Source organism: Astyanax mexicanus, chromosome 11 (assembly GCF_023375975.1).
Source record: "Astyanax mexicanus isolate ESR-SI-001 chromosome 11, AstMex3_surface, whole genome shotgun sequence".
Lineage (NCBI taxonomy): Eukaryota > Metazoa > Chordata > Actinopteri > Characiformes > Acestrorhamphidae > Astyanax > Astyanax mexicanus.
Genome location: NC_064418.1, coordinates 1,441,191 through 1,467,827, shown reverse-complemented (window position 1 = coordinate 1,467,827; position 26,637 = coordinate 1,441,191). Strand labels below are relative to the sequence as shown.

The 26,637-nt window shown below is 38.8% G+C and overlaps 1 protein-coding gene across 5 annotated transcripts in view; it reads left to right on the top strand.

Annotated features, from left to right (window-relative positions):
• The window catches only part of frmpd4 (FERM and PDZ domain containing 4), a 63,634-nt gene that overhangs the window by 26,634 nt on the left and 10,363 nt on the right, over positions 1 to 26,637 (top strand). For 4 of the 5 annotated variants that reach the window (XM_049485256.1, XM_049485257.1, XM_022665629.2 and 1 more), the window contains exons 2-9: positions 6,409 to 6,528; positions 16,051 to 16,220; positions 17,233 to 17,335; positions 19,478 to 19,523; positions 21,070 to 21,174; positions 22,098 to 22,205; positions 23,446 to 23,577; positions 25,682 to 25,801. In XM_049485256.1, the coding sequence (XP_049341213.1) occupies positions 6,409 to 6,528; positions 16,051 to 16,220; positions 17,233 to 17,335; positions 19,478 to 19,523; positions 21,070 to 21,174; positions 22,098 to 22,205; positions 23,446 to 23,577; positions 25,682 to 25,801 (904 nt within the window). Of the gene's footprint in view, positions 1 to 6,408; positions 6,529 to 7,418; positions 7,532 to 16,050; positions 16,221 to 17,232; positions 17,336 to 19,477; positions 19,524 to 21,069; positions 21,175 to 22,097; positions 22,206 to 23,445; positions 23,578 to 25,681; positions 25,802 to 26,637 lie in introns of those variants that run through there. The other variant, XM_049485259.1, reaches the window with a different exon arrangement.

Here is a 26,637-nt window from a genome sequence, read left to right as displayed (position 1 = left end):
ATGTTGAAATATTTTTTTAATTGGGCGCCAGTTATTAAATTAATTTAATTAGATTAATCAATTAATTAATTAATTAATTAATCAAATTAATTAATAACACAAGACATCTCAGGGTGTGGTTTCTACAGGTAACAGAAATTTTCATAACCAAGTTATCCAGAAAAACACACTGAAATGACAGGTTTTGTAAAATAAAAGTATTTATTAAATCACACAGATATGAGTAAATAATTCATTAAAAAGTCATAAATGTAGCCATTAGATATCAAATCATAGTGTAGAATGATAAATGAGAAATAAAAGAACAAACACGTTATAATGCTGATATGAAAGGAATAAAGATTAATATAACTATTAAGTGAGTATTTCTAAATAAGGGTCTAAGGCATTTTAAGTCTACGAAACCAATTCTTATTTCCAACCAAGCCACTCAAAATGAGTCATCTATACTAAAGACGCTCTATTAAAGACCCGACCAAACCATGACCAACAGACACCATCTGCCGAAAGATTAAACCCAGCTCTGCCTTACTCTGAGTTGTTGAAGTGAGCCTTGGTGACGTCCGCCTGGGTTGGTCGTCTGCTGCTTCACCCCGAAAAAGGATCACGTGAGCCGGTCTGCAGGGTGGCTTGACTTCCTGTGTCAGCACGGAGCCCCATGAGAACCCACAGGGAAATCCCTTCGCTCTCAGGTGGCTTGCTGGTGGCCTCCGGACCGCAGGTTTCTGGGTTGGATCTGGCGGATCTCCTTTTCAGCTGTACTTTAGCTAAACTTAGATGGAATAATGCTTGGCTTCGTAGATTGTAAAATAACCTTAGATATTTTAACTAGGATAGCTAATATTAATATACTTGAAGATTAAATGCACTAGTCTAAGAAAACTAACTTAAGATGACTAAACTAACAGTCTATCCTTTATCCATCTCTGGGCTCCCTAACCTCTCTCCTCTAACTGTTTTCCTCAACTCATCTTCTCCAACTCCTTCTCCCACTCCTTCTCTAACTGAACTGCAAACTCCTCCAACTGGCCTCTGACCTGAACTCCCAAACCTACTGGCAACTGAGTTTAACTATTAGACTCTGTGGCCTGTTTGGCCTTCGAGCTATGATTGGCCCTGTGGCCCAAGTGTCTGTGTTTTGATTGGTCTAGGAGCAATTTCAAACTTTGGTGGGGATTCACAAAGGGCCATAAAACCCCCCCTCGCTCACATGGTCAGCATGCTTCAGAATTTTTCTAATAGATCAAACCAAAAGAAAACTCAATTAAACAGTGGATCAAAATACATTTTTCAGCATATCAGTTTGTGATGATAAATTCAGGAAACACAATCTTACAATTGAATCACAATAAATGTAATATATATATATTGCCCACAAACAGTTTTGTAATACTCAAGATAATCTTAGAAATACAATGATGGATGGTACTCTGTCAGAAAGAGATCAAGAGTCATGATATTATTTAAACCCAATTAAATCACTTAAAAGAAAATACATGATTAAACCACTGATAACCAAATAAAGCTATATTATCAAATGCTAATTAAACCTTGTTGATTCAGACTTGAATGTGTAGGAGAATTCAATCAGGACCCATCCAAACACATATACCATATACCAGACACATATACCATTATTTAGTAAACATTCTATAAAACACCTTTTTTATATAGTCAATATATATGTATTTTAAGCAAAATCTTCTTAGTGAGAAATTCCTCCCCTCTGCTGTGTTTAGATAAGCGGCTGTCGTCGGAATTTACGACCGTGGGGGAAGTTGGTGAAGTTGGTGTTGGGAATGTAATTTCCAAGCTAAGAGCATTCATTTTAACTTCATGAATCTTATTTCTAAGTGGTTGCAGAAAGCACAAACCCCTAAATTGGTATAATATATTTGGTGAATTTACAATTTCCAAGGCATTCATTAAGTTTTGAACCCTCTCTCAAGTCCCGTAGTCCCGTCCTTGTCCTGGTGATTGTGCTGTTGGCAAAACCACAATTGTGCACAGTTCCAGATGTTTAAACATTAACGGTCCTAAATCCAGATTTACGACTGACAGCGTCTGAAGGAATGTCAAAAAAGAATTTAAAAATGTTTACCCTGACTTGCATTTAGGGTTCTCGAGCGAGGCTGAGTGAAGAAATAGTCAGGAAATGTCATTTTGAAATTTAAGGCTGTTTGAAAAAGATAACTCCAAGGCTTTTAGAGTGTTCTGGGGGTTGAAGTTCCTTATAGACCATAAAGTGGGGGTAGTATGTGTGTGTGTGTATGTGTGTGTGTGTGTGTGTGTCCAAGCGATGCAGGAATCCTCTGTTTAATCCACTACAATTATCACCCTTTCATCATCCGCAGCCATGAAACTCAAATATGACTCTCATCTTCTCACTCTCGCGCTCGCTCTCATTTAGCATGTAGCACAGTAACCTGCTCCGATGGGAGGAAATAACAGGTTTTAAAATACAGTAAATATATACAGTAATATAGTGAGTCATGAGCAGAATTCCCTGATGCTCGGTGTGTTTATGAGTTTTTGGGTTAGGGAGTTACGGCCGAGAGCCACGGCCGAGTTTTCCTGATTTCACCGTTAAATCCTAAATCCGCCTCAGTGAACTGGCCCTGACCATAAGACGGATTAGAAGATAAAACACAAGTTTTGACTTCCGCTCGCTAAAAACGATTATTTTGGCCTGGGAAAAGTTAAAGGGATAAACTCTAAACCAAAAACACTTTAAAACAAAGTAAGTGCTTCTAATAAAGTGGCCAGAATACGTGGAAGTATAAGGTAGGGTGTTTCTAATAAAGTGGCTACAGAGAGTGAAAGCATAGATTAAGGTGTTTCTAATAAAGTGGCCAAAATGAGTGGAAGCACAAGGTTAGGTATGTGTTTCTAATAAAGTGGCCAGAATAGTGGAAGCACAAGGTAGGTGTTTCTAATAAAGTGGCCACAGAGTTTAAGCATAAGATAGGGTGTTTCTAATAAAGTGGCCACAGAGTTTAAGTATAAGGTAGGGTGTTTCTAATAAAGTGGCTACAGAAAGTGAAAGCATAGATTAAGGTGTTTCTAATAAAGTGGCCAAAATGAGTGGAAGCACAAGGTTAGGTAGGTGTTTCTAATAAAGTGGCCACAGAGTTTAAGCATAAGATAGGGTGTTTCTAATAAAGTGGCCAGAAAGTGGGAAACACAAGGTTAATTTAAGTAATTTTGAAGGCTGAGTTAGAAAGTCTTATCTGAATTGCTTTGCAGAGCTCTCTCTCTCTCTCTCTCTCTCTCTTACACACTTACACACACACACGCTCACACACACACACACACACACACGCTCACACACACACACGCTCACACGCACACACACGCGCACAGAGTTTGGGTTTTGTGACGGGGATGAAGAGAGAGGGATGAGACTGGCTTTAAATAATGAATGTTAAGAGACTGTTCTGAGTCACACAGGCCCTTTGAAGTGACATAACTTTCAACCATCACCATTATATCACCTCGACGTGTGTGTGTGTGTGTGTGTGTGTGTGTGTGTGTGTGTGTGTGTGTGTGTGTGTGTGTGAGTGGACCCACTAAGACTGGACCCATGTCTAACTTTGTATCTCGTTTTTTTACAGCTGTGTCTTTTTGTAAAGGTGACGTTTGCTGTTAACCTCAGTATTTTAGTGGAAATTAAAGCACTATTTTAAACAAATGATCATTTATCTACATAAATACACCTTATTTTTAAGTGCTGGAGGTTCTAGACATGCCCTAGCCCTGACCTTGGGCTTTGCTAAAGTGAGCCATTTTTAAATATTCATTGGCCCCATTACATTACAATGCAACATGACTGTTATATAGTCTAAATGGTTAAAATGAAAATTTAAATGTTAAAATGAAAATTTGTTTAGGAAGCTATGTTATATAATAAAGATAAAAATCTAATAGAATATGGCCTAGTCTTGCAGTTAGCAACATGCTAAATGGAATACAGCACATAGGCTTTCATTATTTGTTGACTACATTTGCTCTGTTCTTTCATCCGGGAAGTGTTTAAAGTTTTATGTTCATGGAAAGGACAGTGCTTTTCCCAGAAAGAGCGTTCTTTAAATAAATAAACAAATTAGTGTTTGTTTTTACTCAGTAGATATCAATAATTAACTAGTTACAGTAGAGGTGCAGTACAGATTTCATGAGAGTTAGCATCTGTTAACATATGTTAGCTTGTATATTCAGTTTGTATATATGCTGCATTCAATTAAATTCCTACGTCGGATTTCAGATAAATATTCAGATATGAGCTGTCATGATTTTTTTCATTGCTGTGTGAAAGTGCCAAATCAGATTTGTTTTAAATTTCTTAAATCTGATACATATCCGATCCACGGACATGCGATATGAATGTGAACGCTCAAATCAGAAATCCTGTCTTTTACACATTAGCATTAGCGCTACATGCTTCTCTCTCGTCCCCACACTGCATCTCTTGGTGCAGCTGTGCAGCTATAGCTGCAAAAAAAAAACAGCAAAAGCAAACCGCCTGTCCTTTTTTCACCTCCTGGACCTGAGCATGAACTTCAGAGCAGCTGTTTACTCTCCACTCCAGCAAAAGATGCTCCACATATGAGCTGCTAACTCATCCATTTCCCTTTATAAAGCTACGAGTCTCTCCTCTCTATAATATGAGAGTTTTTTTGTTTGTGAAGAAGGAGACGTTTATACAGGTATCAATGTGCAGCATGTGAGACGATTCAGGAACAGATTCGTTCACATTACACACAGATACAGATCACTTACATTTACAGTGAATGTGAACCGACAAGATCTGGGCAAAAAATTGGTTTTGAGCAACGTGAATTGCAATGTTAGTTGTAAAACTAAACTTTAAGACATATGTTCATTCATTGTTTTTTCTAAAGGAGCACTAACTGTATTTATTTGTTAATGTTCATTAATATAGTTGCATGGTTCTTGCCCACTTGAAGCCCCCCAGCCACAACAGCCTAACTAAACACATATATATATATGCTGTATTTTCTGCCGACCATCTATTCAGGACTATACTGGTTCTTTTAAATATTACAGAATGATCTTAACAAAAGGCCAACAAATTCGATTTAGTATGGACCTTTTTTCATGTGTTATTTCAGATGGTAATTGTGTATTAAAGAAAGAGATTTCCAGTGTATAAATAGGCCTAAAATGATTCAGTTTCTTCCTAATGCATGTTTGTACTCAGCGAGCCATCTGGCCCCTGACAAACAGACCACCTGTGTACGACTTTTCAGTTTTACAGCCAAGGAGCCCTTCTGGGAATTGTGCTGGTTTCTAACAAGAAGCCAATGAAAATCATCGCTTTTGTAACTAAATGCGCATTCTGTATCATTTAGCTCATTGGGGAGTTTAACCAAATAACATTTGTGAAAGGTGTCGTGAACCAAGATGAGCACTGATATAAACTGAGTCTCTCTCTATATTTTACTTTGATTGGTTTGTAGAATATTTTTAAAGTTCTCCTTCCGCTAAAATCCTCTTTTTTCTTGTTGTTTGTGAAATACAGTAGGTCTCTCTGAGTTGTTTATGATGCTGCACATGATTAAACTCTTCCTCAACCTCTTCCTCATTGTCTGCAGCAGCTAGTAAAAGAAAATATTCAGAAAAACGAGTCGATCAGGAAAAGCACCGTGTCTACATCAACCCGTGAATTAGTATTCATGGCCCCGCCCACCTCGGCTCGGGACCACCCACAGATAAAGCTGAAGCCAGGTGGTGACACGTCTCGTCAAATAGGAGATGACTAACAGCACTAGGAACAGCATGCAGTTCTTTCCTGTGTTATTTGTGCGAATAACACATCAGTGTTTATATACTTTACCCAGTAATTCAGAGCTAAGAAACAAATGGTTAGAATTAGTCTATGGAGGAAAAACACCACCAGCCAAGTACAATTGAGATAGGTAGGTGTAAAGTATGTTTAGAACAGTTCTGTTTACACTAGTTAAAAGTAAAAATCCCCAATCTACCAAAGAGTTTTGGTGGTACTGTTATCCACTATACTACACCATGTCTTGGTTTCCATAGACCTATTTTATTATGTAAGTACTTTGTAATTACTTGTTAACAATGCATGTAACTACAGTGTAACTACTGATCAATTACGCATTGTTGGTTTCCCATTGTGTATATAATACAATACAGCACAATCTGCCGTACCGCTATATTTATATCAAATGCAGTGTATAGCTGTAACATAGTGTAACATACAGAAACTGTCCAAATGCCCTTTTTTGCACAAATGCTTTTTTTTTGCTGCATTTTAATTGCGCACACGTTATATAAAGCAGTGTAATCAGCATCTGCACGTCTGCACATCTGCATGTCTACATGATTACATATCTGACTAAGCTTCTTCTGTGTTTGTGTCTCCAGCCACAGGACCAAAGCCTCTGGGTGTCCCCCGTCCTCCGGGGGATGGACCTCCTCACAGGGACCTCTGAATGGCTGGGACATGACGTCCAGTAGAGACGGCCGCGGCGACTGCTTCATCGAGTGAGTACCTCCTCCTCCTCTTCCTCTTTCTGCAGGCGTTCCTGTGCGGTTCTGAGCGCGTGCAGACGGAATGCTGATGGGTTCCTCGGCACACACTCTGCACACACTCGGCTCAGAGCTTTCATCTCTCTGACAGTGACACGCAGACGCGGGGGGACGTGAACGTGACTGAACTCCTGTCCCTCGTCCCCGAGACCCCCGCTGTCTCCGCGGTTTGATCTGAGGGGTCTGGTTGGGGGTAGCTGGTAAACAGTGTGGCGTCTGGTTTGCAGGTCTGCGTTTTTATGGAGAAGGAGGAGAAAAAAAGAGGAGGATGAGACTTTTTGTGTGTTTTTGTTTTTTTTGTGACGCTGCTGTTTTTTCTTCTCCTCCGGCGGGGAGAACGCATTCTCTCTGCTTCTAAAAATATACGCCACAGAGCCGAGCACGCTCCTCCGCTCCTCCGTTACGCATCAGTCCAGCTCAGAGCCCCCCTCGCCGGCCGGCTGGTGCTGATGCTGATGCTGGTGCTGATGCTGATGCTGTTGCCCACGGCGACGGGGCCTCTGGTCTCGTGCTGCTCCATGTGGTTCCAGTGGTAGGGGGTGGAGTGAGGATGTGTTCGGATGTATGATATGAACAGCTCTTCTTTTCAGCTCTTTTATATATATATTTTTTTTTAATTAGCCACCCTGTGAAAGAAGAGAGAGAGCGAGTTAGGTTAGAAGGGAGGGAGGGATGGAGTGAGAGAGTGAGTGACTGAGGGAACGAAAGAAAGAAAGAGGGAGGGAGGGAGCAAGGGAGGGAACTTGTGGCACATGGCATCTGGCCCTTGCCAGCACAAGGGGGCAGGTTATGTAATAGTGTAGCGGAGTGCTCTCTCTCTCGCGCGCGCGCGCAACGGCGGCGGCGGATGCTCGGGATGCAGAGGAATTCGTCTGGAGAGAGAAAGCTCCGGGTGATCGCTCTCGCGTGGTCGACTCCTGCTCTCGCCGTCCTGCTCTCTGCGCTCAGCATCACTCGGGTATGTGCACCTCCGACACGCTCACAACACTAAAACAGCATTAAAACACACGCAGGACGATTAGTACATCCTGGTCCTAACGAGAGACAGCGCTCACACCATCAGATTTTTTATAATTTCAGATGTTATAAGAATAAGAAGAATTTAGAATACAAGTTAGAATATACTAGACTTAAATCATTTTTTGTGATAAAAGTCATTTTAATTGTTACAAGCAACAGACTTTTTCAGATTGTTTCATTTTAACTAAATGAACTAAATGTAATGATATCTAAAAGCAAATAATTGTACTTGTACTTGATAAAAGTAAATGTATTTTTAAAACACATTTTAGCTAAATAATAACTAAACAATTTTACTTGTTAAAAGTCATTTCATCTAAAGGAAAGTAATTTCACTCATTAAAAGTTATTTAAAATGCTTGTTGAAAGTAAGGCAAATAATTTTACTTCTTAAAAATAACAGTGAAATAAAAAGGTATTTAATCAACTGAGACATACTTTTACTTGTTAAAAGTAATTTTATCTAAAATAAAGTGACTTAAAAGTTACTAAATAGTAATTACTTAATAGTTACATAATTGTTAATAGAAATTGAATTTATTAAAAAGTATAAAGCATTAAGTATAAACTTTACTTGTTTAATTTTACATCATTTTAATTGATAAAAGTAATTGTATCTAAAAGAAAGTAATTTTTTGATTATTAAAACGAATTGTATTTTTTTATTTTAGTAATTTTATATAAAGTGTATTAACATTTACTGTACTGGGAGCTGTACTTGGTGCTGTACTGGGTGCTGTACTGGGAGCTGTACTGGGAGCTGTACTGGGTGTTGTACTGGGAGCTGTACTGGGAGCTGTACTGGGAGCTGTACTGGGAGCTGTATTGTGTGCTGTACTGGGAGCTGTACTGGTTGTTGTACTGGGAGCTGTACTCGGTGCTGTACTTGGTGCTGTACTGGGAGCTGTACTGGGAGCTGTACTGGTTGTTGTACTGGGTGCTGTACTGGGTGCTGTACTGGGAGCTGTACTGGGTGCTGTACTGGGTGCTGTACTGGGAGCTGTACTGGGTGCTGTACTGGGTGCTGTACTGGGAGCTGTACTGGGTGCTGTACTGGGTGCTGTACTGGGAGCTGTACTGGGAGCTGTACTGGGTGCTGTACTGGGTGCTGTACTGGGTGCTGTATTGTGTGCTGTACTGGGTGCTGTACTGGGAGCTGTACTGGGAGCTGTACTGGGTGCTGTACTGGGTGCTGTACTGGGAGCTGTACTGGGTGCTGTACTGGGAGCTGTACTGGGAGCTGTACTGGAAGCTGTACTGGGTGCTGTACTGGGAGCTGTACTGGGAGCTGTACTGGGAGCTGTACTGGGTGCTGTACTGGGTGCTGTACTGGGTGCTGTACTGGGTGCTGTACTGGGAGCTGTACTGGGAGCTGTACTGGGTGCTGTACTGGGTGCTGTACTGGGAGCTGTACTGGGTGCTGTACTGGGAGCTGTACTGGGAGCTGTACTGGGTGCTGTACTGGGTGCTGTACTGGGTGCTGTACTGGCAGCTGTACTGGGAGCTGTATTGTGTGCTGTACTGGGAGCTGTACTGGGAGCTGTACTGGGTGCTGTACTGGGTGCTGTACTGGGTGCTGTACTGGGTGCTGTACTGGCAGCTGTACTGGGAGCTGTATTGTGTGCTGTACTGGGAGCTGTACTGGGAGCTGTGGTGAGCTGTAATCTGTGTGAGGAGGACGGCTGGAGGGACAGACAGTGTGTGGGTGAGAATTACAGGCTGGGGACGAGATCATGCTCTGATTTAGAGACAGGTGGATCTTCAGCAGCGTTTCTAAACAGAGGAGATCAAGAATAATTATCTGTTCTGGATGAGATTCACTGTTACACTTCATTTCATCTAACAGTCTGTTTACACTGTGTTTTTATATTTTACACCGTTTTATTTATGCTGCATTTGTCCTAATTAGAATATGTGTGTTTATCCTATAATTTAGGCTTTTTGTTTTTGTATATAAAGGAAAATAAAATCACCATATTACCTAAAAGCAGAAACTATAGTCAGATCAGTTGTTTAAAGTGCTCATTTTGTTTAATATCAACAAATTTTACTTGCTGTAAGAGGCGATTAAATCTAAAGGAAGCCAACTGTATATTTTTAAGCTGTAATTTCGTCAAAAGGCAGACACTTTTTATTTGTTTTAAGTGATAATTTAATGTAAAATCAGCCAATATTATTAGAGTGTAATTCTGACTATTTTACTTGGATTTTTTATTTGGATATAGTCAGCTACTTTAATATGTATTAATAACCAATGCCATCTTTAAGCAGCTAACTTCTAAAACCAACTCATTTGAGTTATTTTAAGTGGTCGGTTTATGTAAAGTCAGCATATTTTAATGCATTTTAAATGATCATTTTATCTTAGCTATACTTATTTATACTCTTACTTTAGTTATACTTATTTTACGTGGCAAATTGATCAAAATCAGCTTATACTGCTTGATTTAGATGATTCTTTTATCTAAATGAAGCTAATTTTACTTGTTTAAAGTGGTTATTTTATGTAAAAAACGCTCATTTTGCTTGATTTAAGTAGTCATTTAACAAAAGTCAGCAAATGTTGCTTGTTTTAAGTGGTCATTCTATCTGAAGTCAGCTCATTTTACTTATGTAAAGACATTACGTTTTATGTTTTTAAGTGGCCAATTTTGTTAAATGTTAGTCTTGTCTGAAGTCAGCTAATTTTACTAGTTTAAGGTGGTCATTTTAAGCCAAGTCAGCTAATTGTGTGGGTTTTAAATGTTCAGTTTAAATGGTGCAGGTCTGCTAATTTTGCATGTTTTAATTTTTAATCCCTTTTAAAGTCAGCTAATTTTACTTATTTTAAGTGTCATCAACTCATCATCTAGTCATCTAACTTTATATATATAAAGTATTATATAAAGTCAAGTCATTTAGTTGCTTAAAGTCAATGTAAATGGTTTTATATTGTTATAGTTCATCTTATGCACGTATATAAAAGCACTGAGTTTAGATAGTTGATTTGGGTGAGGGTCAGTTGGTTGTGGTCTGTGCTGTTTTTAGTGAGGAGACAGTAAGAGTAAGAGTAACAGTAGTCGGACACGCTGAGCTTCTCCTGCTCACCTGGTTAACCTGATCTTCCAGGTAAGAAGAGCTGCTGCTGCTGCAGCTCCATGTTCCAGTTCACCCAGAATGACACGGGACACGAAGGGCTGAGCGTTTTTCATGTGATCGGACGGAATAACAATAATCAACATTTCCAGTCCGGCTGCAGCGCGTCCCCCCCGGCTCTGAGCGCCGGTTATCTAACCGCCGGCCGGCCGGCTCCTGGGCTCTGATCACACAGCGCTGTGGAAAAGGCTGTGAGGCCTGGCGTGACCAGAGCCTGTCAGAAGCTCATGTAGGTGTAATTGGTAGATGTGCTGCAGTCAGAGGCTGATGATTCATGAGGAAGGAGACGGAGTGACAGAGGAGGATCCAGACTGTGAAGAGAGGAAAGAAATACAGCATTAATTCAGCATTAAAGAGACGATCTGCTGTAGATTTACTGAAGAAACTGTGAAAAACATGCAGAGTTTCCCAGCAGGAAAAAATAAAAACAATCCAAACTATCACGCTAAATCTAAGGTCACTCTGGCCAGTCTGGTTACTATGGGATTGGTAGTGGTTGCTAGGATGTTGCTAGGTGGTTGCTAAATGATTTTATCATTAAAACTGGTTGCTATCTAATGTAAGGTGGTTGTTATGTGGTTGTTTTGGTATCCCATGTCGTTGCTAGATGCTAGGTGGCTTGTCTTATGGTTGCTAGGATGTTGCTAAGTGGTTGCTCTGAGATTCAGTGTGGTTGCTATGTGAATATAGTATCTAGAGTAGTTGTTATGCAATTCAAGTTGATTTTTATGGCATGGAACTAGCCAATAGTTGATGTTGCTTATATTATGGCTGTTAGCATGTTGCTAGGGGTTGTTGTATGATTTAAGGTAATTACTATGCAATTTTTATGTCGTCTAAAGTCATTGCTAGGATGTTGATAGGTGGCAATTGTTAGATGGTTTGTAAAGATCCTGATAACCAGTTGCTATGGCATATCTAATGGTTAGATGGCTAGAATGTTGCTAGGTGGTTGCTAGGTGGTTGCTGTGATTTTATTACATAGTGGTTGTTGTGCGACTCAAGTTGATTGTTATCTTGTTGTTATGCATGTTATACCAAGTGATTTCTGGTATGTTTCTAAGTGGTTGTTTAGTTGCTTTGGCATATCTTATGGTTGCTAGGATGTTGCTAGGTGGTTGCTAAATAATTTTAGTGGTATCTCAGGTAGTTGCTAGATGATTGTTTGATGGTTGCTATGCTGCTACTGTAGCCTATATGTAGTTGCTGTGATGTTTGTTTTGGAGAACCATGCATTGGTTCATCAGGGAACTGAATATTGTTCTTCTGTTGAACCTTTTGGGCCTTTTTTTGATGATGTTTTAGGATGTATCCAGGGCTTTCTTCTCACCCTGGTGGTTCTTTATTGTTCTTCTGTGTTGCTAAAATGTTGTTCAAACAATATGAAGGTTCTAGACTACTCATAGATGTTTTTCCAAGCACTTCCAAGCACTGTACTGTGCCTCCAATCCAAGAACCGTTAAAGAACCTCAGTTTCTGAGAGAGTAGCATCTAATTCAGTCTGACACTGTTCAGGAGGAGGAAGAAACGGTGAAGGAAGCCCCTGAGGACGTAACTGGGACCAGAATCAACAGTTTCGCTAACAGTGTGCTGCATTGTTAATGATCCCGCTCAATTTGCATTGCCTTTGTACGGCCTTCCTGCATCCCCTCTTTCTCCCTCTCCCTCTCTCTTGCTTTTCTCTCTCTTCACACGTTTTCCTCGACGTTCCAGTGGAACCCAGCCTGAGAGAGTTGAGGATCGGAGACGGATGTTGATTAGCCCCCCGCTGGGCGCTCGGCACGTGTGTTAGCACAGTGTGGGAGCAGCGGAACCCCAGAGCCTCATGAGCAGCTAATGCTAGTGATTAGCGGGCGTCAGCTCTCAGGAGGCGGGCCATCTTTAGCAGGTGGCGGAGGCCGGAGACGAGGCAGCGCACTTCCTGATAGCTGGCACCCATGTGCTTCAGCGCCGCTCACAATCTGTTGGCCCGATCTCGGTTGTTCTGGCTCAGGTCCAGTCCTTATTTTCATCTCTGAGGGTCCAACTCTGCCCCGCGCCGCTGCTGCATGTTACTGGACTAATTTACCTGTTATACGGTTTAGAAATACAGAAAAAATATATTCATTCTGACCACCTTCCTTGTCTTTCTACACCTATTATTTATTTATTCATCTCTACTGATCATATAGGAGGCAGGTTTACAGGCTAAAGGAACCTTCTAAGTTGGGTTCTGCTAGCTGTAGGAAAGCTCTGAGAAGCATGAAATGGGTTCGGCTGGGTGCAGGAAAGAGCTGAGACTCTTAAGCTGGGTTCTGCTTGCTGTAGAAATGTTCTCATTTTGTGCAAAGTAGGTTTATCAACTATAGGACCACGTAGTGGGTTCTACTGGCTCTAGGAACCCTCTAAGGAGTGTGAGGCAGGTTTTGATAGTTCTTATAACCATTCTTATAAAAGTTCTGCTGTGTGTAGGAATGTTTTAATAGGAGTAAGAGTACAAGGTATGAACAAGGTATGTTCTCCTTCTGGTTGTAGGGACGTTCTGAGGAACTTTTGGTAGGCTCCAATTGCTGTGATAACTTTTCAAAACCATTTTTTTGGACGGTTTCTGTTAGTAGTAGGAATGATCTGAAGAGCGTGATGCAGGTTATGCTGGCTGTAGGATCATTCAGATGGGCACAAGGTAGGTTCTGAGTGTGAGGCAGGTTCTGCTTGCTGTGGAAATGTTCCAAGGAGTGTTAGAAGGGTTGTGCTGGCTGTATACATGTTTGGAGATTTGTTAGTAGAGGGTTGTGGGCTGTAGAAATGTTCTGAGTAGGGTTAGAATGGTTTTGCTTGCAGTAAAAATGTTCTGAGGAGTGTTAAAAGTGCTCTGCTGGATGAAAAAATGGTCTGAAGAGTGTTTTGCTGGTTGTATAAATGTTCTGAGGAGTGCGATGTGGGTTATGCTGGCTCTAGAAATGTTTTGAGATTTGTTAGTAAGGTTCATTGGGCAGTGGAAATGTTTTGAGGAGTGGGAAAGGGATTTTGCTTGCAGTAAAAATGTTCTAAAGAGTGTTAGAATGGTTCTGTTGGCTGTTCTGAGTGTTAAAGGGTTTCACTGGATGAAAAAAGGTCTGAAGAGTGTGAAGCATGTTTTGCTGGTGGTATAACCGTTCTGAGGAGTATTAAAAGGGTTCTACTGGCTGTGGAAATACTCTGAGGGGTGTCAAATGGTTCCCCTGGCTGTAGACATGTTCAGAGATTTGTTAGTAGGGTTCCACTGTCTGTAGAAATGTTCTGAGTAGTGTTTGATTGGTTCTGTTGGCTGTATAAATGTTCTAAAGAGTGTTATAAGGGTTTCACTGGCTGAAAAATGGTCTGAAGAGTGTGAACCATGTTTTGCTGGTTGTATAATCGTTCTGAGGAGTATTAAAAGGGTTCTACTGGCTGTGGAAATATTCTGAGAAGGGTGAGATGGGTTCTGATGGCTATAGAAATGGTCTGAGAAGTGTTAGAATGGCTCTGATGGCTGTAGACATGTTCAGAGAATGATAATTGTATTGTTCTGAGGAGTATTAAAAGGGTTCTATTGGCTGTGGGGTTTTAAATGGTTCTGCTTGCTGTAGAAATGTTCTGAGATTTGTTAGAATGGTTTAGTTGATTGTAGAAATGTTCTGAAGAGTGTTCAAAGGGTTCTGCTTGCTGTAGGAACCTTGTGAGGAACATGCAGGCTGTCCTCACTCCTTCCCTCTGTAAAGCCTGAAAGATTAATAGAGGGTTTTCAGAGCAGAGTGCGGCGAGTGTCAAGACTGATGGTGATTTGAGCCCATGCCTCTAATTAGCTTACAATGTGAGCTGTTCACACTGCCTGGTTTTAACAGAGCTCACTGCTGCCGAGCTTCACACTCACGCTTACCCCATGTTCCTAAATCTTAATAAAATTGGTTATTTAAGGGTCTTTTTAAAGAAATTGATTCTGTACAACAATTTGGCAAACACTGGTTCACCTTAATGATAGTAATCCTCTTTGTTGAAGCTTTTAAATATGGTTCTATGTAGCACCAAGAATTGGTAGTACTGTATTAAAACATTTTGCTAATAGTATAGTGTGTGTAGCAACAATAAATGATAATGCATTAATGGTAAATAGTGTGTTACTGTAAATCATGGTTAACATGTTACTCCATTTGCTAGTATATTAGCTGGTGTTTAGCTTGGTAGCTTAGGGATAGTACTGTAAGTACTTTACCTGATGTGTTAGTGTGTTAGCTTATGGCTAGTGCATTAGCTCGAGGCTATTTGTCCATGGTTCTAATGGCTATTTGAGGTCAGGGTAAATGTGTTAGCTCAGAGCTAATGTGTCATCACACACACTAAGAAAAATAAGCTTGTTGCTGGGGCTGTATTTTATATTGAGGTACAAAAAAGTACCTCAGTAAAAGTCCTTTTTTGTACCCATGTTTTTTTTTTGTGCCAGTAAAGATTATAAACATTATAAACATTACCATCAACTGAATATAGCTCAAAAACTTGATGATACAAAATTGTCTGGCTTTCAAATAAAAAAATTACAGGGGCAAGTAACACAAAAGTAACGCAATAGTTACTTTTACTGGTAACTAGTTACTTTTATAGTGGAGTAACTCCGTTAGTTTTTTGGAGAAGTAACTAGTAACTATAACAAATTACTTTTACTCTAAGCAACGTGCCAAACACTGGTAAATACCAATATTATACCATTGAGGGTACAAATATGAAGAGTGTACCTTTGTGTACAAAAAAGTACTTATATCGTACACTCTAAGAAAAGTAAGTACAGATTAGTACTTAAAAGAGTACAAAGCTTGTCGCTGGGGCTGTATCTTATATTGAGGTACAAAAAAGTACCTTTCAGTGAAAGTCCTTTTTTGTACCCATGGTTTTTGTGCCAGTTAAGATTATAAAGATTATAAACATTATCATCAACTGAATATGGCTCAAAAACTTGATGATGCAAAATTGACTGGCTTTCAAAAAAAAAATGTGCAATTAAAATATATATTGTTTATTAGTGCAGTGAAACAGAATACTGAATGTACCTTTTGTTTGGTTAAATGGTACAAATTTGTACTTATTTCTGTTAGAAATTACTTTGTACTTCAGAGGGAACAAATCTGACCCTGTAAAGACCAATATTGTACCTTGGAGGGTACAATTATGAAGAGTGTACCTTTGTGTACAAAAAAGTACTTATATCGTACCTCTTTTTTGCATTGTTAATGTGTTAGCTTGTGGTTTGTTAGCTTCTCTGTAAGACAGAGGAAACAAATAAACAATAAAAATGATTTATACTCTCTCTCTCTTTCTTTCTCTCTCTCTTAGTCACGTTTCTCAGTCTAGCTCACTGGAGGAGGTGCGTCTGGGTCTGGACGGGGGGGATAAGTTGGTGCCCCCAGCGCCCCGAAAGGTTGAGATGAGACGGGATCCGGTGTTGGGCTTCGGCTTTGTGGCAGGAAGTGAGAAACCTGTGGTGGTCCGCTCCGTCACCCCAGGTAACCCGGCCGAGGCCGACCCGCTGCCCCGGCTCTTCGTGTGTCGCTATATTGCATCATAAATATTTGATGAGATGACAGAGCCGAGCTTACAGCCCGGTTAGTGTTAACTATTAAAGGGATCTTTTATACATTTAGTCCTTTTATTGACTAGAGAAATAACTACAGCTGTGAATAAATGACATCTCTTATTGTTGCATATTAAACTGCACATAAATACACACTAGTCCAGAATATAGGACCTTCTTATTGTATTTACTTTCTTGCTTCTGCCACAGTCAAGTTTGACCAACAACCACTTAAATGCCTTGTCCTGTACACAGGCTACAGGTGTAGGTGATACAAAACCCTTTTTTCTGCAGTTAAATTTAAACTTATTTACATTCTGAAAAAATTAATTCATCTCCTACAGGACACTTGGAGAAGCTGCCTGTTTTCTCTCTACTTCACTTAATACAGTAATTCCAGATCAGTACCAGGAATCAACCCAAATTCTGTTGACATAAAAACTAGACAAACATATTCAGTATTCAGGAAAATACTGATTTTAAAATGATTTTATTAATTATATTTTGACATCATTAGCAGATTTACTTTTTTTTTTTTTATATATTTTCCAAAAAAAAATATTTGCAAATTGCAGTTATGTTTTTCAGTAATGTTCCTTATCAAACATGAAAGCTTTTTATGTAGTGCTTGAATTGAAATTCGCAGGATTTAGGGGTTTAATGTCAGGCAGACAATTGGCAAAAATCCTGGCCTATTAAGGGGATAAGCAAAAACAACTCAGACTCAGAGAATTTTTCTCTGTGTGAAAACAAACCAGACTAAAAAGAAAAACACTCCAAACATTTTTTTACATGATCTGATTCCAACCAGAGCAACCAGCTATAGATATAAAGATGCGAAAAACAGAGTCAGGAGTTCTGATGATTAGATGAGACTAAATCTGAATCTGAGAGCTATGGGATGAACAGTTAAACTCTCACAGGCTGATCTTTGTGCTCCACAGGTGGTCCTTCTGAGGGAAAGCTATTTCCTGGAGACGAAATCATCATGATAAACGAGGAGGCGGTCAGCTCCGCTCCCAGAGAGCGAGTCATCGACCTGGTCAGGTAATGGACTCTGACTCAGCCCTACAGCACCCACACCATTTACACCATTTACACCATTTACACCATTTACACTCTCCATCCCTCACTCTCTCTCTTCTCTTTTTATCTCTCTCTCTCACACACACACTCTACCAACATATCCATTTTCTCACACTTGTGGCTTGTAGGGTGACAATGCCCTTTACTACATGTTGCTGATTGGCCAACGACCAGCGAAACATACTTATTTTTTACATAAAGTTGAGTAAAATAGATATATCACTACATCACTAAAATGATAAAGGTTGTACATATAAATATGGCGACCTAAATAGTTCTTTACCTGTGAATTTGTTCTCCCCTATAGCTGAGAACCTCATAGACTTCATATATGTGAAGCATATACTCATATATTCTTTTAAATAAAGTTTTTTCTTTATTCACACACAGCATGTACAACCCTAAAACAGAAATACTGTAGTTGGGACAGTTTGGAAAGTGCAAATAATATCCAACATCGCTAGCGTGGATTTAGCATTCTGACAAGAAGAGACAAGACAAAAGCTCATCCATTACATTACTTTATATTACATTATATTTAGTGGACACTTTTATCCAAAACTACTTATAAATAATGATTTAGCACTTTTAGCAATAAATACACATATGTTTTGACTATTTTTATTTTTAGACAGTAGAATACTTTTATTATTATTTTACTGAAAACACGGTATTAGCATGCCGGCTACAGGCCCCTTCCCACATTGCTAGCACAGGATTAGCATGGCATTTCAGCTCTGCAGTGGAAAAGCAGCGTAAGAGCTCTGATAAACAGCAGTAAGAGGCGTAAGTCTTGAGTCTGTCTTTGTGGAGGTGAGACAACAATCCCTAAACTGAGGGGGCGAGTGAGACACCATCTGTCTGCTGCTCACAACACCACAACACCTGCTTCACCCAATCAGCTTCACACCAATTCACACCTCCACCTGTCACATGACCCAAACACATCCTGCAGAGATTAATAGAACACGTCTTTCTTTTATTCCTTTACTCAGCAGACGTGTACGACTGTCACAATACCAGTCTACTACAACCAGCTCTACATATCTTCAACTGATAACTCATATAGTAAATAAAAAAAGTGTTAAACCAGATTATGTGTTGTGAGTCCAGAACACAGGACCTTCTTATTGTATTTACTTTCTTGCTTCTGCCCAAGACAAGTTTGACCAATAAGCAGACAGAGCAGGCTCACATGGTTTGTAGTTTTTTGTAGTTTTTTTCCCTGTGTGAAAACAAACCAGACCAAGGAAAAATATCACCACAAACTCTTTACATAATTATAAATAACTGATTCAGACCAGAGCAACCAGCTTTATATGTATAAATGCGTAACAACAAGTCAGGTAATCCAGTTTAGCATGTGAAAGACTGAGTCCAAGTCGTTTGTGTCATTTGTAGCTCTGCCCTCTCGACACCTGTCCCCAGGTGTTTCCTGTTTGATGTCTACTTCCATGTACCCTTGACGTTTTTGTACGAGTTTAACAACTGTTAGGTTGCTTTGTTTCTTGGTTTTCTGTGTAAAGTTTATTATGTGTTTATTCTAGTTGGTCTGTCTGTTTGTGTATCTTGTTTTGAGTTTAGTTTTGGTTTATTGTTTGTTTTCTTGTTTTTTTTTTATTTTTATATATTTTTGTAAATGAATACTCGCACTTGCATCCACCTCTTTGCCTCAATGCTTTGACCCTGACAGAACCATTTAACCAGGCAAATGATCATTTCATTTATTTGATTTGTTTGTTTGATTAGAACCAATATCGCTCAAGAGTTTTTTAGAAATAAACTTTTAATTTTTAAAGATCCATATATGCAAGAGCTTCTCAGTTATATATAGAAGAGCCCTTTAACTGATTGAACTGTCCGTCCAAAGCAGTACAGCATTTTATTTTAGTCTGAAATATATATGAAATATATCTGCTCTACATTCTCAGTGAAGAGTGGATGAAGGCAGCATTCTACAACTTTTAAAATCTGTTTGAAAGAAAGACAGAGTGTGTTTCTGTACTGTACAGTTTGGAGCCAATTATTGCAGAGATGTGTAGGCGGCGAGTGTGTTCTCTTACACACTGCTGTTCCAGCCTGAAAGCTTCTCTCTTGTTTTAGGAGCTGTAAGGAGGCCATTGTTCTGACAGTCGTCCAACCGTACCCCGTAAGTGTTCCCAAAGTCTCTCCCAGCCTCCATCTGTTCTTTATTTTACTCAATAAACTCTGTTATTCCAGTCCTACTCTCTATCAGCGTTTAAAACACACTCTAAATACGATAAATCCTGGACACTTTATTAGAAACACCAATTCTGTGCTTCCACAATGGCCACCTTATTAGAAACACCAAGCTTGTGCTTCTGATAACTGGCCACTTTATTAGAAACACCTATCTTGTGCATTTGATCACTCTGGCCACTTTATTAGAAACAGTAAGCTTATGCTTATGGTTACTGGCCACTTTATTAGAAACACCTACCGAACCTTGTGCTTCCACTCACTGGACACTTTATTAGAAACAGCCACATTGTGCATTTGATCACTCTGGCCACTTTATTAGAAACAATAAGCTTATGCTTATGGTTACTGGCCACTTTATTAGAAACACCTTATTTGTTCTTCTGATTACTGGCCACTTTATTAGAAACACCTTACTTGTTCTTCTGATTACTGGCCACTTTATTAGAAACACCTATCTTGTGCTTTAATCACTGGACACTTTATTAGAAACACCTACCTTGTGCTTCTGATTACTGGCCACTTTATTAGAAACACTCACCTAACCTTGTGCTTCTGATTACTGGCCACTTTATTAGAAACACCTGCTTTGTGCATTTGATCACTCTGGCCACTTTATTAGAAACACCAAGCTTGTGCATTTGATCACTGAAATGAAAACCAATCAGTGATGAAATGCTAGAAGATTATTTAGCACAAAAAACAGGCTACAAATCTCAGAATTAATGTACAACCATCATGGGTTTTCAATAAAGTGTCCAGCAAGGGTATTTGAAAATTTAAAACTGATTTTTTTTGTTAAATCCTGTTAAATTCTGGCAATGCTTTGCTATAATTCTATAGTATGTTTCATAATCAGAGCTAATCAGCCCTTTTCCAGACCTCCTGAACATCTCAAAATCTCCACCACAGATCCACTGTAGCTGTTTACTCTCTACGGATTTTACTGTTATGCTAACCTCAGCTTCTCTTCCCTCAAGCTAAAGGAACACAGCTAGCTCTATTTTCTACTAGCCTGTAGCAGTAGAAGCTAAAGTTAGCAGAAACGTGACCTTCGCTCATTCGCAATTGGAAACAGCGTGTTCACTTCAGTGCACGAGTCTCTATCTGACACAGAAATGATCCGAGAGGCACAAGCTGTTGCGGCTACAGTGTGTTTTTTCTTCTTTTTCGGAGGCTAGAAACAGCTAGCGCTATGACTCAGGCTCCGGAGGGACTTCCTCTCACACACAAACGCTTCTCATTCATTTCTACAGAGAACTGAACGCGGTGCAAACCGACACATGGCCTGTATACCTCTCTGAATTACAGGAGCTCAGGGCGCTATGCTAACACTTATCTTCAGGCTACGAGCAATTAGCGAGACGCGGCGCGCTAGCTGTAGGTCGCTCCTGATTTCCCGGCCCGGTCTGTAAGAGAGGTTTAGTAGCTGAGTCATCTGCTTCCCCTCATGTGTGTCATCTTATTTTCTACAGTCACCCAAGTCTGCCTTCATCAGCGCTGCCAAGAAGGCCAAGCTGAAGTCCAACCCAGTCAAAGTGCGTTTCGCAGAGGAGGTCATTATTAACGGTCAAGTACCTGTAAGTGGAAAATTGCACCATTTCCTCTTCTAAACTCTGTCAGGTGAAGCAGCAGCAAACACTGCTATAGAGCAACACACAGAACACTATATCATACTATTATATTACACAGTATTTTTCACAAATCACTATGCCCCTATATACCGTAGGAAAGGGTGCCATTAGCTTGTTGTAACGCTTCCAAATAAAGCTCATTAATATAATTTTTTTTATCTGTTTTCAAGTGTGAATCTAATAAAACATATATTTAACTATTCAAAACATGTACTGGTCAATCTAAAACAGCTTTACTTTAATTTTTACAAGGTTTCTAATATGAAGATGTTTACAAAATTTATGTGACATTTAAAAAGCATGTTTTTAAAAGCATTCCAATAATTTCTTTGATTTTCTCTCAAGAAAGTCTTTGTTTTTTAAGAAATGGTTATAGACTGCATGTTCAAATGATTGATATTTATGACAAAAAAATCACTCCTGTTACTGGCATTTATTCCTCTTACTGGAACTCACTCCTGTTACTGGCATTTATTGCTGTAATTGTTTTATTTTTTTAGTAACAGGAATGAGTTTTTAGCATCAAATTTGCAAAAACATGAAAAATAGCTAAATGGCGGCTATGCTAATAGCACAAGGACACCAAGCAAATTCTAGTGATTTTCCGAAAATTTATATTTTCAAAAAAAAACAAATAAGATCTAAAAACGAATATTGTTTTTTTGTGATCTCTGTAAGCTGTGGTGTTGTCCTTCTACAGATATATATAATATATTTATACAGATATAATACACTTATACAGGTATAATACATCCACCAGAAATAAAAATAATAAAATCAACAGGTTTTAATTTCGTCATTTTGAGACGCTCCCTTTGCTGAATTTGATGCACTGATCTGATCTGAAGCTTAATTTTCTTGATTCACAGGAAACTGTGAAGGATAACTCTCTTCTCTTCATGCCAAACGTGCTGAAGGTGTATCTTGAAAATGGACAGACGAAGTCCTTCAAGTTCGACTCAAACACCTCCATCAAGGTATCGTCTCAGTCTCTTAGACATTTATATTTACATTTATATATTTATTTAGTTGAGTAGTTGTTGCTTCTCATAACCTGGATTCGAACATTACTGAAATATTCACTATTCACTGTATACCTGTAACTCTACCTCTTCACTACTTTACTTTAACTGATGCTCTCAAACACTTTATTAAGAGACAATAAATTCAAGTAATTAACTCTTGATGAGTTCAGCACAGCTGTTAACTGAAAGATTGAATTCAAGGTGAAGCAAAGTGAGAAAATCCAGCCAAGATGTAAAAAGCTTTAATCTACTTTGAATAATCTAAAATATATAACATATTCTCGTTTGTGTAACATTTTTTTTTCTTTGTAGTTTGGATGAATTTATTATGTGGAACATTTTAAAATAATGAAAAACGTCTGAATTGAATTTATGTAAAAAAGTTTTTGACTGGTACTGCATGTAATTTGCAGCAATGAGACTATGAGGAAAAGGGAAAAGTGACAACAGAGTGAGCGAGGTTTTAAGCGGTGGTATAGTTAGTTAAAAGTCCTTGTAAATATTTGGAGCAAAATTTATTTTACAATAATTTTATTTTATATACTGAATAAGACCACAGGATGTCATGTTCTGTGCCTGAATATTGTGCATTTTTTACAGCGGGTTGCAATGCATTCTGGTTGATGAGTCCAGCTTCTGTAATGCTGGCAAGAATGAAACTGAAACTACACATGAAGCGTTGCTGTTTTACATGTGTGCAGCAGTTACACAGCAAATACAGTTCGGACAAATGTCAGATAATGATCAAATTATACAGATACTGTTGATTTGGTGAGAAATTTAACATTTTAAAATTGACACAGCTATATATATATATTCCACAGGTGTACCTAACAGTGCTTCTGAAACTCTGAAGCTATGAATTTCTGAATCTCTGAATCACGTTAATTAAAACTGGCTCTCTGTCGCACGCTGAGAGTGAATTACCCACGAGGCCGAGCGGCCCACATTACAGAGAGGTTTGTGGCTTTGATCAGCGCCGAGTCTCGGCTCTATTTTAATGACCAGAACAAGATCCAAAAGTACATTATCTCCTCACTTTCACTCTCTCTCTCTCTCTCTCTCTCTCTCTCTCTTTCTCTCTCTCTCTCTGCACTGATAAACACAGTTAACCGCTCACCCACACTCCATTACTCCCCTCTGTTCACTCAGACGCATTAACCCCCTGTTCTGATGTTGTTGTTTCTGAAAGGACGTTCTCCTGACCCTCCAAGAGAAGCTGTCCATTAAGAGCATCGAGCACTTCTCTCTGATGCTGGAGCAGAAGACGGAGGGGTCCAGTACCAGGCTGATGCTGCTGCACGAGCAGGAGATGCTAACTCAGGTATAGCGCCACCCACTGGTCTGGGTCAGAGTGTTTTATAGGTTGTTTCAGAGGTGGAAAAAGTACTGAAAATTGTAATTAAGTAAAAGTACCTTTACTTTGCTAAAATTCTACTTAAGTAAAAGTAAAAGTACTTATCTAAAAATCTACTAGATTAAAAGTAAAAAAGTACTCAATTTAAAATTTACTTAGAGTAAAAGTTTATTTTTATTTACTTTTATTTATTTAATGAAAAAAGTACAAAACATAAATTAATTTGTTTTTAATTAATTATTATTCCAAATAATAATTTGGACCTTTCAGGCAGTATTAGTTTAGACCACCCCATAAAACATTTTGAAGAACAAGTGGCATAGGTTTTTATGATCATTTTTTTCTTTACTGTTAAAAGTTTGATCATATAGGCGACTATAAACCGTCTTTTTATAGTTTTACAGATCGTTATTATTTTTTAACTTGCCATTGCTATGCTTTAATTGATATTTACATGTTTTTAACATCCAAGCAGATTGTTTAATGTTCCCAATAAAAACTAAATGAATTAATTAAGGAAAAAAAATTAATAAAAATTCTATTTCTAAACATTTCTGATTTCCAGTTCAAAAGATTAAGAATTTTCTTACTGGTATTTGATGGTTCAGACTTTGAAGGATTTAGGATCTATATATTCAAGATGTCCTTTTTTTACATTTAAACACTGAAATGTTTCTATATGCAAAAAGGTTTGGCAATAGTTTTAATACTTAATTTGTGAAAGCCTAGATTGATATTTTGGTTTGGCTGCTAATTTAAAAGCAGGTTAATCATTAACCCTTAAAAGGTTATTATGGTCCTATTTAAATGTAATAAAATAGTTTAAACATAATTATTGTAGTCATATAATGAGCAGTGTTTCCATATTCTTTTCTGTACTGACAGGTTTGACTGAACTCTTGTTATTTTTAACAAAAACAGCAGAAACGAACAGGTTTTGTTATATATACTGAGTGCATTATTCCTCTGAGCTCAGAGTTCAGAGTGAGTTATTAATAAAACTGAACTGTAAGAGAAGCAGTTTTGAAGCATAAATAACTGGGAGTGACTCGGAGGATGATCTTCACATCGTGCTTTTTAACAAGTTAATTACAGATGCTGAGTATAACCCAGCCGGAGTCCCGCGGTCCCGCTGAGAATGCTCCGCTGCAGCAGGACCGAGAGCAGGAGTGTTTTTAAGATGATTGATTTTATGGAGAGTCCTGCTGTTGTAATAACCTCATATTGCTCTCATTATTACGGATCTGTTGAGAGTGAAGATGTTATTAGAACCGCTGTGTTTAAAGCTCCCCAGTTCTTCAGAATAGTCCATTATCTGGAGTCCATTATCTCTAGTCTGTAAATTAACTTTAGTTGTACAAGAGTTATTTCTTCAGCAGAATTAGCATTAGCTTAGCACAGGCTAGCGCCCAGCTAAGGCATGCTCGCCAATCCATCAGTCACCTCGGCCGCAGTCTCACAGCCGGAATGGTAAGGCTAAGCTAAGCTAAGCTAATGCTGAGCTAAATTAACCCATGCTAACCTAACCACAGTTCTGCAGGTGCAGCTAGCCTGCCAGCTAGCTAAGCTAAGCAACACCACCACCCAGTATACAGACAGAAATGCTCAGAAACACACAGCTTTCACGTAAATACGTCTACGCAGAGCAGGAGAGGAGAGTTTTATCATTATTTCACGTTCCTAACGTTTACTACTAATCCCCTAAACCCTAATTTTGATTTCAAGGTAACGCTCCTGGTGTTAGCCTGTATGAATCATGCACCGGTTTGTAGTTACAGTTCTGTTACAGTTCATTTGTTGTAGAACTGCTTTTTGGAAGAAGGCACAGTCCATATTAAAGCATATTCCTTATCAATTTTTTAAAGGGTCTTTCATATTTCTTTTTAATTATTTTGTAAAAAAAAAAAAAAACTCTTTTTGAAATTATGAAATGCATCACTATAACACCAAAAAAGACTATTAAAAATCATTAATAAATGAGAGAGTGTGTGTGTAAAATGTGTGAAAAATGTGAAATAACTACAAAAGTCCAATTTTCAAACTGAGATATCAACCCCACCCGCTCCTGCAGGTCACGCAGAGGCCGGGGTCACACAAGATGAAGTGTTTTTTCCGCATCGCATTTGTTCCGAAGGACCCGGTGGACCTTCTGAGACGCGACCCTGTGGCGTTCGAGTACCTCTATGTACAGGTGAGACCTTCAGCTTCATTACATAAAGTGTTTAATATTTAAATTTTTTTTATTAGAGTGTTGAATGCAACATTGGGACAAAAACATGCATAGTACCATTACAGTAAACTGATGTAAATCTATGTCAAAAACATTATTATTACTATAACTATTACTTTTATTATAATTAAAGCTATCATCTCTCAGTTTTCGAGCCTCAGCTTCAACAATAAGCTAGTCTCCACACTGGTCAGCATGCTCATGGCAAGGCAGTGTGAGTTTGAACAACATGAGTTTGAGTAAGGCCTGAAAGTGGGTGCCAGATGGATGGAACATTTAATTCAGAAAATTGTAAAGAGCTGTTTTAAACTAACAGGGTTAAATAAGCCTTTTTTATCATTCAGTCAGCTTTATGAGGTAGTCATCTGAGAGGGCTTTCCAAAAAAATTCAAGAACTTTGAAAGTATCTTCAACTAAGACCATCAGAAATGTTAGGATGGAACTGGCTCTCATCAGGTCCATCCCAGGAAAGGAAGAGAAAATGCTCCCTCTGTTGTAGCTCAGATAAGAGCGCCTAAAGGCTTCACAGAGTATGTTGGTTTGTTTAACTTGGTTTTAAGTTACTACATGATTCCTTATGTGTTCCTTTATAGTCTGATAGATTACTTCAGCATTCATTTATAATGAGGGGGGGAAAATTATAAAAAACTGAACATTTGTCCAACTTTTTTTTGCGCATACATGTATACTTATAACTAATGAAATAATTATTTATTTTAATAACTAATTAATTTGTTGTGTGCAATTCTAGATAAGCGGTGTTTAAAAGCCTCGGAGCGGACAGTTAAAAATAACGG